The 14,902-nt window shown below is 36.9% G+C and overlaps 1 protein-coding gene across 5 annotated transcripts in view; it reads left to right on the top strand.

The window, feature by feature from the left end:
- The window catches only part of TPRKB (TP53RK binding protein), a 27,132-nt gene extending 12,230 nt beyond the window's left edge, over positions 1 to 14,902 (top strand). For 4 of the 5 annotated variants that reach the window (XM_077134579.1, XM_077134576.1, XM_077134580.1 and 1 more), the window contains 2 exons: positions 623 to 799; positions 1,349 to 1,490. In XM_077134579.1, the coding sequence (XP_076990694.1) occupies positions 623 to 799; positions 1,349 to 1,435 (264 nt within the window). In that variant the 3' untranslated portion in view covers positions 1,436 to 1,490. Of the gene's footprint in view, positions 1 to 622; positions 800 to 1,348; positions 1,491 to 10,936 lie in introns of those variants that run through there. The other variant, XM_077134577.1, reaches the window with a different exon arrangement.

Here is a 14,902-nt window from a genome sequence, read left to right as displayed (position 1 = left end):
ATTATTCAACTCAACAAACATTTTTTGAGCTTGACCCTGTTCCAGTTACAGTTCTAGGGGCAGAAGAAACAAATATGTTCTTGAGGAGAGGCAGAAGAATAAGACAGAAGTAACAATAAATGATATAATGGAAATTCTAACTCAAATCTGTGGGAACAGTGATGAGGAAGCAATTTATTCTCTAGGAAGGAAGATGCTGTGGGGAGTGGCATCTGAACTGGGCCTTGAAGGTTGAGTTCACCAACCAAACCGTGGCAGAAAGGGCCTTCCAGGCAGAGAACAAAGGTTGGCACAGACAAAAAGTGTAAAATATGAAGGGATCCCCAAACAGTCCATACTGCTAGGGGGTGGGGACTCTTATGGAAGGTCATTTGAGGCCAGTGGGAGGGTGCATTTGTGTGCCATGCCAAGAAGTCTGGGCTTGATTCTAAGCAAAGACTACTTTAGAGACGAACTGGTAGTGTTGGAAATAGATTATCAAAAGGAAAAGTTGTAGGCAGAGAGAATTATTAGGATGTGAACAATAAGATGAGCAGGGAAGTGACAATGGAACTAAAGAGGGCAGATAAGAGGGATATTTCCCACATAAGAAATAGCAATACATTGTCTTTTTTTTCCTTAGATTTCTGAGGCTTTGAAAAAATTTGGTATCTCAGCAAATGATACTTCAATTTTAATTGTTTATGTTGAAGAGGGAGAAATACAAATAAATCAAGAATACTTAATATCTCAGGTAGATGGTCATCAGATTTCTCTGAAAAATCTTCCTGAAATAACAAATATTACAGAAGTCAAAAAGGTTTGTAAATCCATATTTTTATAAAGAGTGTGATAGATGAGGAGTAATGTCAGTGTACTTTGTTATACATCATCAGTGTACTTTATTTTTGAAATTTTAAGAAAGGTTAGTGATAACCAAAAGATTACATGAAAAATATGAATGCAAAGAACTGGAAGGTGTAGGTTTATGTAAAATATAATTAGAAAATTACTTAGTTTACAAAACCATTCTTCACTTTAAGAAAGTGGTGGCTTTAAATATCAAACTTACATAGTACATTTAAAATATAAAATTTCATGTGAAGTTAATATCTAGATGTGTGCTTTACAAATTAGAACAAATTGGCTCTCTGTGTTCCGAGAGCCATAACTTCAATTTAAAGGGAATTTTTGACATGTGATGAATTACCATCTCCTTTGCATATTTTAATCACATTTGGGTTTGTGATTTCAAATCATTAACCCAGTAATTGAATGATAAATATTTGTATATACATTTTTGTATAATGAAAATTAATGATATGCAAATATATCACTATGTCATGTAATTTGTCTTTTCTTTTTACAGATATATAAACTCTCCTCACAAGAAGAAAGTATTGGGACAGTATTGGATGGTATCATTTGTAGAATGTCAACAAAAGATGTTTTGTGAAATGTGAGAAATATTAACAAAATTTCAATATTAAAAAAACATTGATTTTCCTTTCCTGATTTTAAAATTAATATGTTCAATTATAGAAAAATTTAAAAGCATAAAAATAGTATTAAAAAGAAAAAAGTAATTTTTTAGTATTTAAGATAGTGACTTTTACTGTTTGTTATTGTCTTTTAGCCTTCTGTTCCTATTCAAATATATTTTTAAATTTTTATTTGTAATATACATACAAAGCAAAGAAAGAAAAAAGCAATAATTTTTAAAGTACTCTTCAACAAGATTTTACAGGATTAGATCCCAGAGTTTGTCATGGGCTACCATACCATCATCTCAGATTTTTCCTTCTAGCTGCTCCAGAACATAGGAGGTTAGAAAGAATGTATATTTTTTATCATTACTTTATTTCTTTTTTGTGAAAATTAACATATATACAAAAAAGCAATAAATTTCAAAGCACAGCCCAACAATTAGTTGTAGAGCAGATTTCAGAGTTTGATATGGGTTACAATTCCACAATTTTAGATTTTTACTCATAGCTTCTCTAAGATGCTGGAAACTAAAAGAAATATCAGTTTAATGATTCAGCAATCATACTCGTTTGTTGAACCCTACCTTCTCTTTATAACTCCACCATCACCTTTGATCTTTCTCCCACTCTTCAGGGGTATTTGGGCTATGCCCATTCTAACTTTTTCATGTGGGAAGGGCTATCAGTAATAAGGGGTAGGAAGATGAAGCTAACTGATGTTCTGGAAAGGCTGGCCCCTCTAGGTTTCAGGACTTATCTGGTCCAGGGACCCATCTGGAGGTTGTAGGTTTCTAGAAAGTTACCCTTGTGCATGGAATCTTTGTAGAATCTCATATATTGCCATAGGTGTTCTTTAGGATTGGCAGGAATGGTTTTGGTTGGGGGTTGGCAAGTCATGATAGGTAGCAATGTGTAACTGAAGTTTGCATAAGAGCAACCTCCAGAATAGCCTCTTGACTGATTTTGAACTCTCTCAGCCACTGATACCTTATTTGTTACGCTTCTTTTCCCCTTTTGGTCAGGATGGTATTGTTGATCCTGTGGTGCCAGGGTCAGACTTATCTCTGGGAGTCATCTCCTACTCTGCCAGGGAGACTTTCACCCCTGGATATCATGTCCCATGTAGGGGGAGGGCAATGAATTCACTAGCAGAGTTGGGCTTAGAGAGAGTGAGGTAACATCTATGCACCTCCGGAGGTGACTCTTAGACACGCCTACAGGTTAGCTAAGCTTTTTTGCTACATACATAAACTTCACAAGAGCAAGCCTCAAGATCAAGGGCTTGGCCTATTGATTTGGGTGTCCCTAATGTTTGACACAGTATCAGGTATTTCCCCAGTGGTAAAGTTTAATAGTCCTATATTTTTTCTCCCAGTCCTCGAGGAACTTTGCCAATATTTTTTGATTATCTGCTTAATATATTCTGGGATATATCCAGGTAATACATTAAGCTATACAGGATTAAAGGCCCTCATTTTTATTCCTGACTCCCTGTGTTTCAGTTGTTTAAACAGGCTATCTAGACAGGTTTGAGATACATGCTACAGAAAATTTAGGTTCTGGACAAAAGAAACCTTTCTTCCTTTGGTCCCAAAGAACATGTGCAGTTCTAAAATGTAGACAGAGTCTTCCTTACCCCTGTGTTCTGAATTACCTTAACCCTGACCTGATTGCCTTCATTCTCATCTCTGAATACCAGGTTATACATATATAAAACATCCTCTAAAAAAAAAAAAAAGAAAGAAAACATCCTCTAAAAATCCAGAAATAATTCCCACTCTGGACAAAATGCGACCACTACAAGAACTTACAATCTAGGCCCCCATTTTCTTATAAGCGTTTTCTAAATGAGACCATATAATAATTGCTGTTTTGTTTCTGGCTTATTTTGCCTCACCAGATGTCCCACAGGTTCATTCACAATGTTTCATGCTTTACAACTTTGTTCTTTTTTGTAGCAGCATGATATTCGATCATCTGTATACGCCATCATTTGCTAATCTACTCAGTCACTGCACCCTTCAGCCACCTGCATTCATTAGGCATCATGTATGATGTCCAAAGTCCACAGTGCATCAACACTCTCAATTTTAGGTAATTTCATCATTCCCAAGATAACCAGTAAACACACCCTCACCAAATAGAAAATCTAAACGTCCCCTTACTTCTTGTCCCTCCCCCATTATTTATCCCTGGTGTTGCTGTGGTACTACTGATGTTTTCCTGTTGAACATATCCCATAGCATGCTTATTCAAATATATTTTAATTTTACATAATTGGAATAGTAATTGCAAACATTTACCGAATTCTTAGAATGTACTAGAGTCTTGCCCTAGTAATTTTATATCCATCAGCTTATATCCTTGTCCATATTTCTGGCTACTCCAGTATCCCCCCTTCGAAACCTCTGGTATTTGTCTGATCCTGTTTTAAGTGTTGTACATGCAAGAATTCATTCATTTCTCAAACAATCTTATGAGGTATATACTGTTATTATCAGCATATTATACATGAGGCAACTAATGGATTACACAAATATTAAGTAACTCACCCAAGGCCAAATAGCTAGTGTGGAATCACATTTTGGAAATGATTTGATATTTTTCTTTTCTCAGTTTATCTTATATTTTTATTGTGTCTGTAGCCAGGCTAATCAGGAGTCAGTAAACTTTTCTGTAAAGAGCCAGATAGTACATATTTTTGGCTTTGCAGGCCATGCAGTCTCTGTTGTAACTATTCAGCTATGCTGAGTGCAGAAGCAGCCTAAGATACATGAGGAGCATGGCTGTGTTCCAATAAAACATTTACAAAAAAAGTAGCAGGAAGGATGAGACTGATGGCATGAGTTTGTGGACTTCTGGGTTAGGTTAGGGTGCAGTTACTAACAGTCCTTAAAGCTTATTAGCTTAACACAATAGAAGTTTATGACTCACTCTATATATCCAACATGAATCAATAGGAAGATTCATTGTAGTGACTCAGGAACACACTCTGCTGAAGGCTCATTGCAAGGTGTGTCATGATCACTCAACAGCTCGATGAGAATGCTGCAAGTTGCACAGTGGCTCTTAAAATTTCCATCTGGAAGTTACAGATAGTGCTTAGCTCATGTTTCATTGACCAAAGCAAGTCACACCAACTTCAGAAGGGTTGGGGATGTGTGATCCTCTCAGGATTATGCTTTGTGTTCAGTTGCCATGTCTCTTAGTCTCTGTTTTAGTTTCGTGATTGCTAAAACAATTCCATACAATGGCTTGGCTTAACAACGAGAATTTATTGGCTCACAGTTTCAGAGGTTAGAAAACTTGCTTCCTCCCAAGGCTGGTATCTTCTGGCTGGCTGGCAATCTTTGGGCTTCCTTGGCTTTTCTGTCACACTGCAACATACATGGCAACATCTTCTTTCCCTTCCAGGTTGTTGACTTCCAGCTTCTGACTTCTCTCTTTGCCTTCCTCTGTGTCCAATTTCCTTTTGCTTATAAGGCCTTCAGCCATGTTGGATTAGGGGTCCACCCTCATTCAATTTGGGTCACACCATAATTAAAGAGAGTAGTTTTGAGCCAGTTTAGGAACAATGTTCGTTACATTAACATAGTTCCAGGACTCTAATACTCCCCATACCTCCTCCTCACCCCCCACCCCCCAAGAAAGGCAATCTGTTGTTAGAGGGGACTTAATGCTGGGAAGGAAAGGGATGTACTTTGGTGGGTCATGTGTTTAGCTCCTTAGTCAAGGGTTAAACATTAAAAAGAAGTGGTCTCTGGGTCCTCTGGGATAAGGTGGGGAAGGGCTTCTGTTACCCAGGCAATTGCTTTTCTCCACATCTTCCCAGTCTTGGGAACAGCCAAGGCTGTATCTATGGTGAAAGTGTCTTTATGCACCCCCTCCCCACAAAACTACAGAAACTGTGCATAAGCACTGAGCCTCTTTTTTAGAAAAGCATCCTGATTCAGCTCTACACCTTGATGAGGGATACTTCATATGCAAAACCCAGATTCCCCATGACCTGTGCTGGAATTGCAACCTCTTTTCTGCTCTTGGCTGGGTTTTGCTGATTGCCATGCTACTCTGCACCTATCTATGGTCACCATGTAAACATAACCTGATTGGTTGGTCTCAAAATGAGCAAAACTTTTATTCATCACAGTTGTCTGTTCTTTTTTTTAAATGCAATTTTATTGAGATATATTACATATTCACATACCATATAATCATCCAAATTGTACAATCAATGGTCTACAATCAATTTATTGGGATATATTATATATTCATATACCATATCATCCAAATGGTACAGTAGCTGTGTAGCCATCACAGTTGATTTTTTAATATTTTCATCACTCCAAAAAAATAAAAATAAGAATAAAAGTAAAAAGAACGCCTAAAACATCCCATGTCCCCTTACCCCCTATTATTAATTTATTTGTCTTTTTTTCTTCTTACTTCATTTGTTCATACACTGGATAAAGGGAGTGCCAATCACAAGGTTATCACAGTCACATCTTAAAAGCTCTATAGTTATTCAATTATTTGTAAGAATCAAGGCTACTGGATCACAGTTCAACAGTTTCAGGTATTTCCCTCTAGCTACTCTAATACACCAAAAACTGAAAAGGGATATCTATATAATATATAAGTAAACTCCAGAAGAACTCTCAAATCTATTTGAAATCTGTCAGCCCTGAAACTTTATTTTATTTCATTTCTCTTCTCCCTTTTCATCAAGAAGTCTTTCTCCGTCCCACATTACCAGGAAGATTTACACCCCTGGGAGTCATGCCCCATGTAGGGGGCAGGGCAGTGAGTTTACCTGCAGAGATGGTTTAGAGAGAGAGAGAAAGGCCATATTTGAGCAACAAAAGACGTTTTCTGGGGGTGACTCTTAGGCATAATCATAAGTAGGCTTAGCTTCTCATTTGCAGGAATAAGTTTCATAAGGACAAGCCCCAAGATGGTGGGCCTGGCCCATCAAATTGTTAGTCCCTAATGATTGTGAGAATATGACATTTTACCCAGGTGTGCACGTTTAATCTTTCCACCTTTTCCCCCAGTCCCTCAAGGAAACTTTGAAAATAGTTTTTAATCTTCTGCCCAGATTACTCTGGGATGTATTGGGGCATCACACCTACCTATACAAACTAACAAGATCTCACTGCCTGTTCAAGGTTCCATGAAATTATGCTGTTCGAATAAGCTGAACGTACAAGTAAAATTAGTGTGCTACTGAAAATATAAATTTTGCACCAAATGAACTTGTCTTCCTTTGGTCTCACAAAGCAGCTAAAGTTTCAAAATACAGTCAATATTCTTCTATAGTCTGATTTATCTTAGTTCTACCCAGATCAGCTTCATTCATATCTCTAATTAAAGTCTGATCGCTTTTCAGTGTTTTTAACAGTTCCTGTATGGGATAATGCTGATTTTCATACCAGCAGAGTTTAAGAGCTGTGTCTCAGGTGTCACACAAATACCCAAAGTTCCAGGGAATGACCAGGTTATACAGAAAGAATTGAGCATCTAAGAAGTTGGAAATAACAGTTAAAAAGGAATAGAGGTGATTACTATAAGAGGTTATAATCTAGGAGGATTTAACAATAGGCCTCCGCTTGATAATCTATGCTCCCATATTCAGTTCTCAAAGTTTGCACATTATAGTTAGTCCATGTTTGTGAGATGTCATATTTGTCTTTTCATTTCTGGCTTATTTCATACAACAGACTGTCCTCAGAGTTCACTCATCTAGTTGCATGCCTCACAACTTCATTCCTTCTTACATCTGCTAAATAGTCCATTCTTTATGTACACCACTACACCACAGTTCCCCTTTCATCGATGTACCCTAGGCCACCTCCATCCATTGTAAAATGCAAACACAGGTGCCATAAACACCAGTGTGGAAATGTCCATTCCTGTCCTCCCTCTCAGTTCCTCCAAGTATATACCTTTCTATGGGTTTGCAGGATCATATGGCAACCCCTCCTCTAGCCTCCTGTGGAGCCACCACACAGCCTTCTAGAGGAGCTGCACCTCTCAGCTTCCCTGCCAACAGTGAATAGATACATCTATTTCTCTCCACACTTTCTCCAGCACCTGTATCTTTCTGTTCATTTTTAAAATGGTTTTATTCACACGTCATACAATCCAACCTAAGTAAAAAAAAAAAAAAAAACACTGGTTCCTATAATAATTATATATGCCTTCAACAACCACAATCTATATGAGAACATTTCCATTTCTTCTGCAAAGACTCCCAAACCCCTCCCACATACCCCCCATTTATATTTAGCTTTGGCATTTTGCCTTTGTTACATTCAATAGAAGTACATTACAACGTTGCTAACTATAGACCCTAATTTGCATTGATTGTATTTTAAAAATATATATTTTTATTGACCCATCTTCACACACATACATTCGATAAATGCTGTACAGTTGGTGACTCACAATATCATCACATAGTTGTGTATTCATCCCCATCATAATTTTTTAGAACATTTGCATCATTCCAGAAAAGGAAATAAAGAGAAAAAAGAAAGAACTCATACATACCATACCCCTCTCATTGACCACTAGTATTTCCATCTACCCAATTTATTTTACCCCTTATGCCCCCGATTATTTATTTATTTTGTATCCATATTTTCTTACTTGTCTGTTCATACCCTGGATAAAAGGAACATGAGATGCAATTTTTTCACAATCACAGAGTCACGCTGTAAAAGTTATATCTTTGTACAGTTGTCCTCAAGAATCAAGGCTACTGGAACACAGCTCAACAGTTTCAGATACTTTCCTTTAGCCACTCCTATGCATCGTAGGTTATCAGGAGATAGAAATAGGGTAGAGATTGGGCAGTTGGTGCTGAAGTAATACAGATTGTGCAACAAGACTGATTGTAAAAATTCAGAAGTGGATAACGCAATACTACCTGATTGTAGGACAATAATATATGTACACTGAATGAAGCTGAATGTGAGTATGATTGAGGGAGAAAGGCTGGGGGCACATATGAAACCAGAAGGAAAAAATAGAGGATAAGGACTGAGATGGTATAATTCAGGATGCCCAGAGTGGACAATGGTGGTGATTAAATGTACAAATAAAAATACATGTTTTCATAGGGAGAACAAATGAATGTCAACATTGCAGGGTGCTAATAATGGATGATATAGGGGAAAAAGTACAATCAATGCAAGCTAGGGTCTGTAGTCAACAGTAATTTTGTAATATGCTTCCACTAAATGTAACAAAGGCATTATGCCAAAACTAAATGTCAGTAGGTATGTGTGGGGGGAATGGGAGGGGTATGGATTACTTGTGGAAGAAAAGGAAATGTCTTCATATAGATTATGATGGTGAAGGTTATGTGTATACACTTCGGTTGGAGTGTATGATATGCAAATAAAACAGTTTGGAAATGAACAGAGAGAATCAAATGCTAGAGAAAATGCAGAGAAAGAGATGTATCTATTCACTGTCAGTAGGGAAATGAAGAAGTGCAGTCCCTTAGAGGGTAGTATGGTAGTTCCACAGGAGGCTAGGGGTAGGGTTGCCATATAATCCTGAAACCCCATTGCTCAGTATATACCTAGAGGAACTAACAATGGGGACACAAATGGACACTTGCACACTGGTGTTTATGGCGGCAGTGTTCATGATTTACAATGGATAGAGACTATTAAAGTCAATAGTGCTCCATACAGGAACTGTTTAAAAAGTTGAAAAAGTGATCAGACTTCAAGTAGAGAAATGAATGAAGCTGATCTGGACAGGACTAACGTAAATCAGAATGCAGGGTAAAGCATGATATCAGCCATATTTTTAAAACTTCAATTTCTGTGTGAGACCAAAGGGAGAGAAGTTTATTTGGTGCAAAATTTATATTTTGGGCAGTGTATTACCTAATTTTACTTGTGTGCTCAGTTTATTCGAACACCATAAAAACATGGAATCTTGAATAGGGCACAAGATTTTGTTGCTTTGCCCAGGTTAGTGTGATATCTCAATATATCCCATAGTAATTTGGCCAGTGTTCTAGTTTGCTAGCTGCCAGAATGCAACACACAAGAGACGGATTGGCTTTTAATAAAAGGGGATTTTTATTTCGTTAGTTCTTCAGAGGAAATACAGCTAACTTTTAACTGAGCTTCTTTCTTACATGGGAAGGCACAGGGTGATCTCTGCTGGCCTTCTCTCCCTTCCTCTGGGTTCCAATAACTTTCCCCAGGGTGATTTTTTTCTGCATCTCCAAAGGCGTGGGCTGAGCTGCGAGTGCTGAGATGAGGTGTGCTGAGCTGCTTGGGCTGTGCTAGGTTGAGCTTTCTCATTTAAGTACCAGCCAATTAAATCAAATATCATTCATTACAGCAGGCACACCTCTTAGCTGACTGCAGATGTAATCAGCAACAGATGAGGTTCACACGCCATTGGCTCATGTCCACAGCAATAGATCTAGGCACCTTCACCTGGCCAAGTTGACGACTGAATCTAAAGGAGTACTTACAGAGTCCCTTTGGGAGCTGAGGAGAAAGGAGGAAATATTCAACGTCCCCATTTGGAGAATTTCTGATATTCTCTCAAGGAGTGGGGACAACCAAATCAAAACACTGAGCCCTTCATCTTGGGGTTTGCCCCTATGAAACTTCTTGTTGGAAAGGATAGGCTAAGCCTATTAAAATTAGTCACTCCCATAGAACCTCTTTTAAAATTTTTTTTTATTTTTTACATTTTTATTCTGTTACCATATATATAATGACAAAGACACTTATAAACATTGACAAAACAAATGAGATGTAATGAGGTGAACTTTGCTTTCAATTTAACATTACTAAAAGACTTAAGACAAAATAGATTGTATCAACAGAAATAAGTTAACAGTTGTTCAAGCTTCATTTAATGTGCAATAGACATGCTGCTCTAACTAAATATATTTTATTTAGTTGACCTTCTGTCAGCAAATTATTTATTTTTTAAATTATGCCCAAGAAAATGAAGAAAAACATGAGATGATAGAAGTATCAAATGCTGACCAGTAAATCAGAAAAGATATTTCTTCATAGTATTAAACTATTAGTTGGTAGTATAATAAAATTATTTTTCTGAATAATTGGGTTTCTTCATTTTTTTTTTCTATTTAAAATTTAGGCAATAATGATTTAAAGTGTGCAACTCTTGGGGGAGAGTTCTTGGAAGAAAAGTGCAATATAATCTTAAGAATAATCATTAAATTTTAATATAAAATACCTTGCTTAAAGCTGATCCTTAGAAAGTTATTAATTTTACAAATGATACAGTCAGATTTTTTTGTAAAGACCAGTATCTTGGACATGATATTTTTCTTTCATAGTTTTAATTACTATTGAAACTGCATCATAAATTTAACTAATGCTGTTTTCAAATGTGTAGAGAAAAATGAAATTTATTTTGCATTTATGTTACTTTGGACTCATAGAATCTCTTTTGTTGCTCAGATGTGGACTCTCTTTCTAAGCCAAATCGGCAAGTGAACTCACTGCCCTCCACCCTACATGGGACATGACTCCCAGCAGTATAAATCTCTGCCAATGTGGGACAGAACTCCTGGGATGAACCAGGAGCCAGCATCAAGGGATTGAGAAGGCCTTCTTGACCGTAAGGCGGAAGAGAGAAATGAGACAAAATAAAGTTTCAGTGGCTAAGAGATTTCAGACAAACTCAAGAGGTTATCCTGGAGGTTATTTTTATGCATTATATAGCTTTCCCTTTTAGTTTATGATGTACTGGAGTCGCTGCAGGGAAGTACCTAAAACTGTTTAGCTGTGTTCCAGTAGCTTTGGTTCTTGAAGATGATTATATAAAGAAATAACCTTTACAATGTGACCATGTGATTGTAAAAACTTTTATCTGGGGGGATAAGGGATAAAATAAATTGGGTAGATGGAAATACTTAGTGGTCAATGAGAGGGAGGGGGTAAGAGGTATGGTATGTATGAGTTTTTTCTTTTTTCTCCTCATTTCCTTTTCTAGAGTGATGCAAATATTCTAAAAAATTATCATGGTGATGAATATACAACTATGTAATGATATTGTGAGCCACTGATTGTACACCATGTATGGAATGTATGTGTATAAAGATGTGTCAATAAAAAGTTCTAGCCAGAGCAATTAGACATGAAAAAGAAAAGGCATCCAAATTGGAAAGGAAAAAGTAAAACCCTCACTGTTGCCAACGCCATTACACAATATGTCAAAAATCCTGAAAAATCTACAGCAAAGCTACAGAACTAATAAATGAGTGCAGCAAAGTGGCAGTGTAGAAGATGAACACCCCCAAATCAGAATTTCTCTACACTAGTGATGAGCAATCTGAGGAGGAAATAAAAAAAAATTTCCACTTACAACAGAAATCAAATGAATAAAATATTTAGAAATAAATTTAACTAAGGCTACAAAAGGCCTATACACAGAAAACTACAAGAAATTTCTAAAAGACATCATGGAAGATCAAAATAAATAGAAGGGCATACTGTGCTTATGGATTAGAAAGCTAAATATAGTTAAGATGTCAATTCTAGCCAAACTGATTTATAAATTAAGGTAATACCAGTTAAAATCCCAATAACTTACTTTGCAGAAATAGAAAACCAATATCCAAATTTATTTGGAAGGGCAGGGTGCCCCAAATAGTTAAAAATATTTTGAGAAAGAACAATAAAGTGGGAGTCACACTACCTGACTTTAAAGCATATTATGAAACTGCAGCAAGAGTTTCCATCTCTTGGCAATTGTAAATAATACTGTTATAAACATCAGTGGCAAATGTCTGTTTGTATCCTTGTCTTCAATTCCTCTGAATATATATCTAGTAATGGGATTGCTGGATCACATGACAGTTCTTTACTTAGCTTCCTGAGGAACTGCCAAAGTGCCTTCCAGAGTGGTTGCACCATTCTACATTCCCACCATCAGTGCATAAGTGTCCCTCTTTCTCCACATCCTCTCCGGTACTTGTAATTTTCTGTTTTTTGTTTTTTTTCATAGTGGCCATTCTAGTAGGTGTGAGGTTGATATCTCATTGTAGTTTTGATTTGCATTTCCCTAATAGCCAGTGAGGTTGAGCATCTTTTCATGTTTTTGAGCCATTTGTATTTCTTCTTCTGAAAAGTATCTGTCCATGTCTTTTGTCCTTTTTAAAATTGGGTTGTTTGTCCTTTTATTGTTGAGTTGTTGAGTTGGTTTGACTCTTTGGTGGACCCCAGAAAAGCCATGTTCTTTAATCCTCATTCAATATTGCTGGTAGGGAGCATTTTGATTGTTCCCATGGAGATGTGACCCACCCAATTGTGGGTTGTAACTTTTGATCAGATAGCTTCTATGGAGTTGTGACTCCATCCATTAATCCTTTAAAAGAGGAAACATTTTGGAGAGAGTCCCTTTTGTAGAGCCACGAGAAAGCCAGCAGACACCTCCATGTTTGCTGTGTGCCCTTCCAGCTGCGAAAAATATTGAACATCGTCAGCCTTCTTGAACCAAGGTATATTTCCCTGAGTGCCTTAAATTGGACATTTCTATAGATTTGTTTTAATTGGTACATCTTCTCAGCCTTAGAACTGTAAATTAGCAACTTATTAAATTCCCCTTTTTAAAAGCCATTCCATCTCTGGTATATACCATTCTGGTAGCATTAGCAAAGTGAAATAAATCTATAAATCAATATGGGTAATATTGACGCCTTAACCATATTTTTTTTGCTTTTTCCAATCCGTGAACACATTATATCCTCCCATTTATTTAGATCTTCTTTGGTTTCTTTTGGTAATTTCTTGAGGTTTTCTGTGTTTAAGTCTTTTGTGATTGTGCCAGTTTGAATGATGTATATACCCAAGAAAAGCCATGTTTTAATCCTAATCCCATTTTGTAAAGGCAACCGTTTCTTCTAATCCCTATACAGTACTGTATGCTTGAAACTAATTAGATCATCTCCCTGGAGATGTGACTTAAGGAATCACACCTTGATGTGATCTTGATGTAATCTTGAGTGATCAAGAGTGGTTGTTAAAATGGAGTAGGTGGAGATGTGTCTCCACTGATTTGGGTGGGTCTTGATTTGTTTACTGGAATCCTATAAAAGAAGAAACATTTTGGAGAAAGCCAGAGAGATTCTGAGAGAGCAGAAAATGACATAGCCATGAGAAGCAGAGTCTACCAGCCAGCAACCTTTGGAGATGAAGAAGGAAAACGCCTCCCGGGGAGCTTCATGAAACAAGAAGCCAGGAGAGAAAGCTAGCAGATGATGCCATGTTCACCATGTGCCTTTCCAGATGCGAGAGTAACCCTGTGTTTGCCATGTGCCTTCTCACTTGAGAGAGAAACCCTGAACTTCATCGGCCTTCTTGAACCAAGGTATCTTTCCCTGGATGCCTTAGATTGGACATTTCTATAGACTTGTTTTAATTGGGACATCTTCTCAGCCTTAGAACTGTAAACTAGCAATTTATTAATTTCCCCTTTTTAAAAGCCATTCCATTTCTGGTATATTGCATTCCGGTACCTAGCAAACTAGAACAGTGATCTTGGTTAAATTTATTCCTAAATATTTTATTCTTTTGGTCGCTATTGTAAATGGAATTTTTCTTCTTGATTTCCTACTCAGATTGCTCACTGTTAGTATATATAAACACTACTGCTTTTTGAGTGTTGGTCTTATAGCCTGCCACTTTGCTGTACTCATGTATTAGTTTTCGTAGCTTTGCTATAGATTTTTTTGTGGATTTTTTGACATATATGTGTCATGTCATCTGCAACCAGTGTAAGTTCTACTTCCTCCTTCCCAATTTGGATGCTTTTGTTTTTCTTGTTTAACTACTGTAGCTAATACTTCCAGCACAAGGTTGAATGGTGACAGTGGGCATCCTTGTCTTGTTCCTGATCTCAGAGGAAAAGCTTTCAGTATTTCCTCATTGAGTAACATGTTAGCTGTAGGTTTTTCATATATTCCCTTTAGTGTGTTGAGGAAGTTCCTTTCTATTCCTATTCCTTGAAGAGTTTTCATCAAGAAAGAATGTTGAATTTTGTCAAATGCCTTTTCTGCATCAATCAAAATGATCATGTGTTTCTTTCTGCTTTGATTTATTGGTGTGGTGTATAACATCAATTGATTTTCTTGTGTTGAACCAGGCTTGCAATCCTGGAATAAATCTCAATTGGTCATGGTGTACAATTATTTTAATGTGCTGCTGATTTGATTTTGCAAGTATTTTATTGAGAATTTTTGCATCTATATTCATTAAAGAAATTGATCTGTAAATTTCTTTTCTTGTAGTATCTTTGTCTGGCTTTTGTATTATGGTGATGTTGATTTCATAAAATGAGTTACGTACCTTTCCATCCTCTCCAATTTTTTGAAGAGTTTGAGCAGGATTGGTACTAATTTCTTCTTGAATGCCTGGTAGAATTCA

Source organism: Tamandua tetradactyla, chromosome 17, assembly GCF_023851605.1.
Source record: "Tamandua tetradactyla isolate mTamTet1 chromosome 17, mTamTet1.pri, whole genome shotgun sequence".
NCBI lineage: Eukaryota > Metazoa > Chordata > Mammalia > Pilosa > Myrmecophagidae > Tamandua > Tamandua tetradactyla.
The sequence above is the reverse complement of the archived record's forward strand: the minus strand, read 5'-3'. Positions and strand labels throughout refer to the sequence as shown.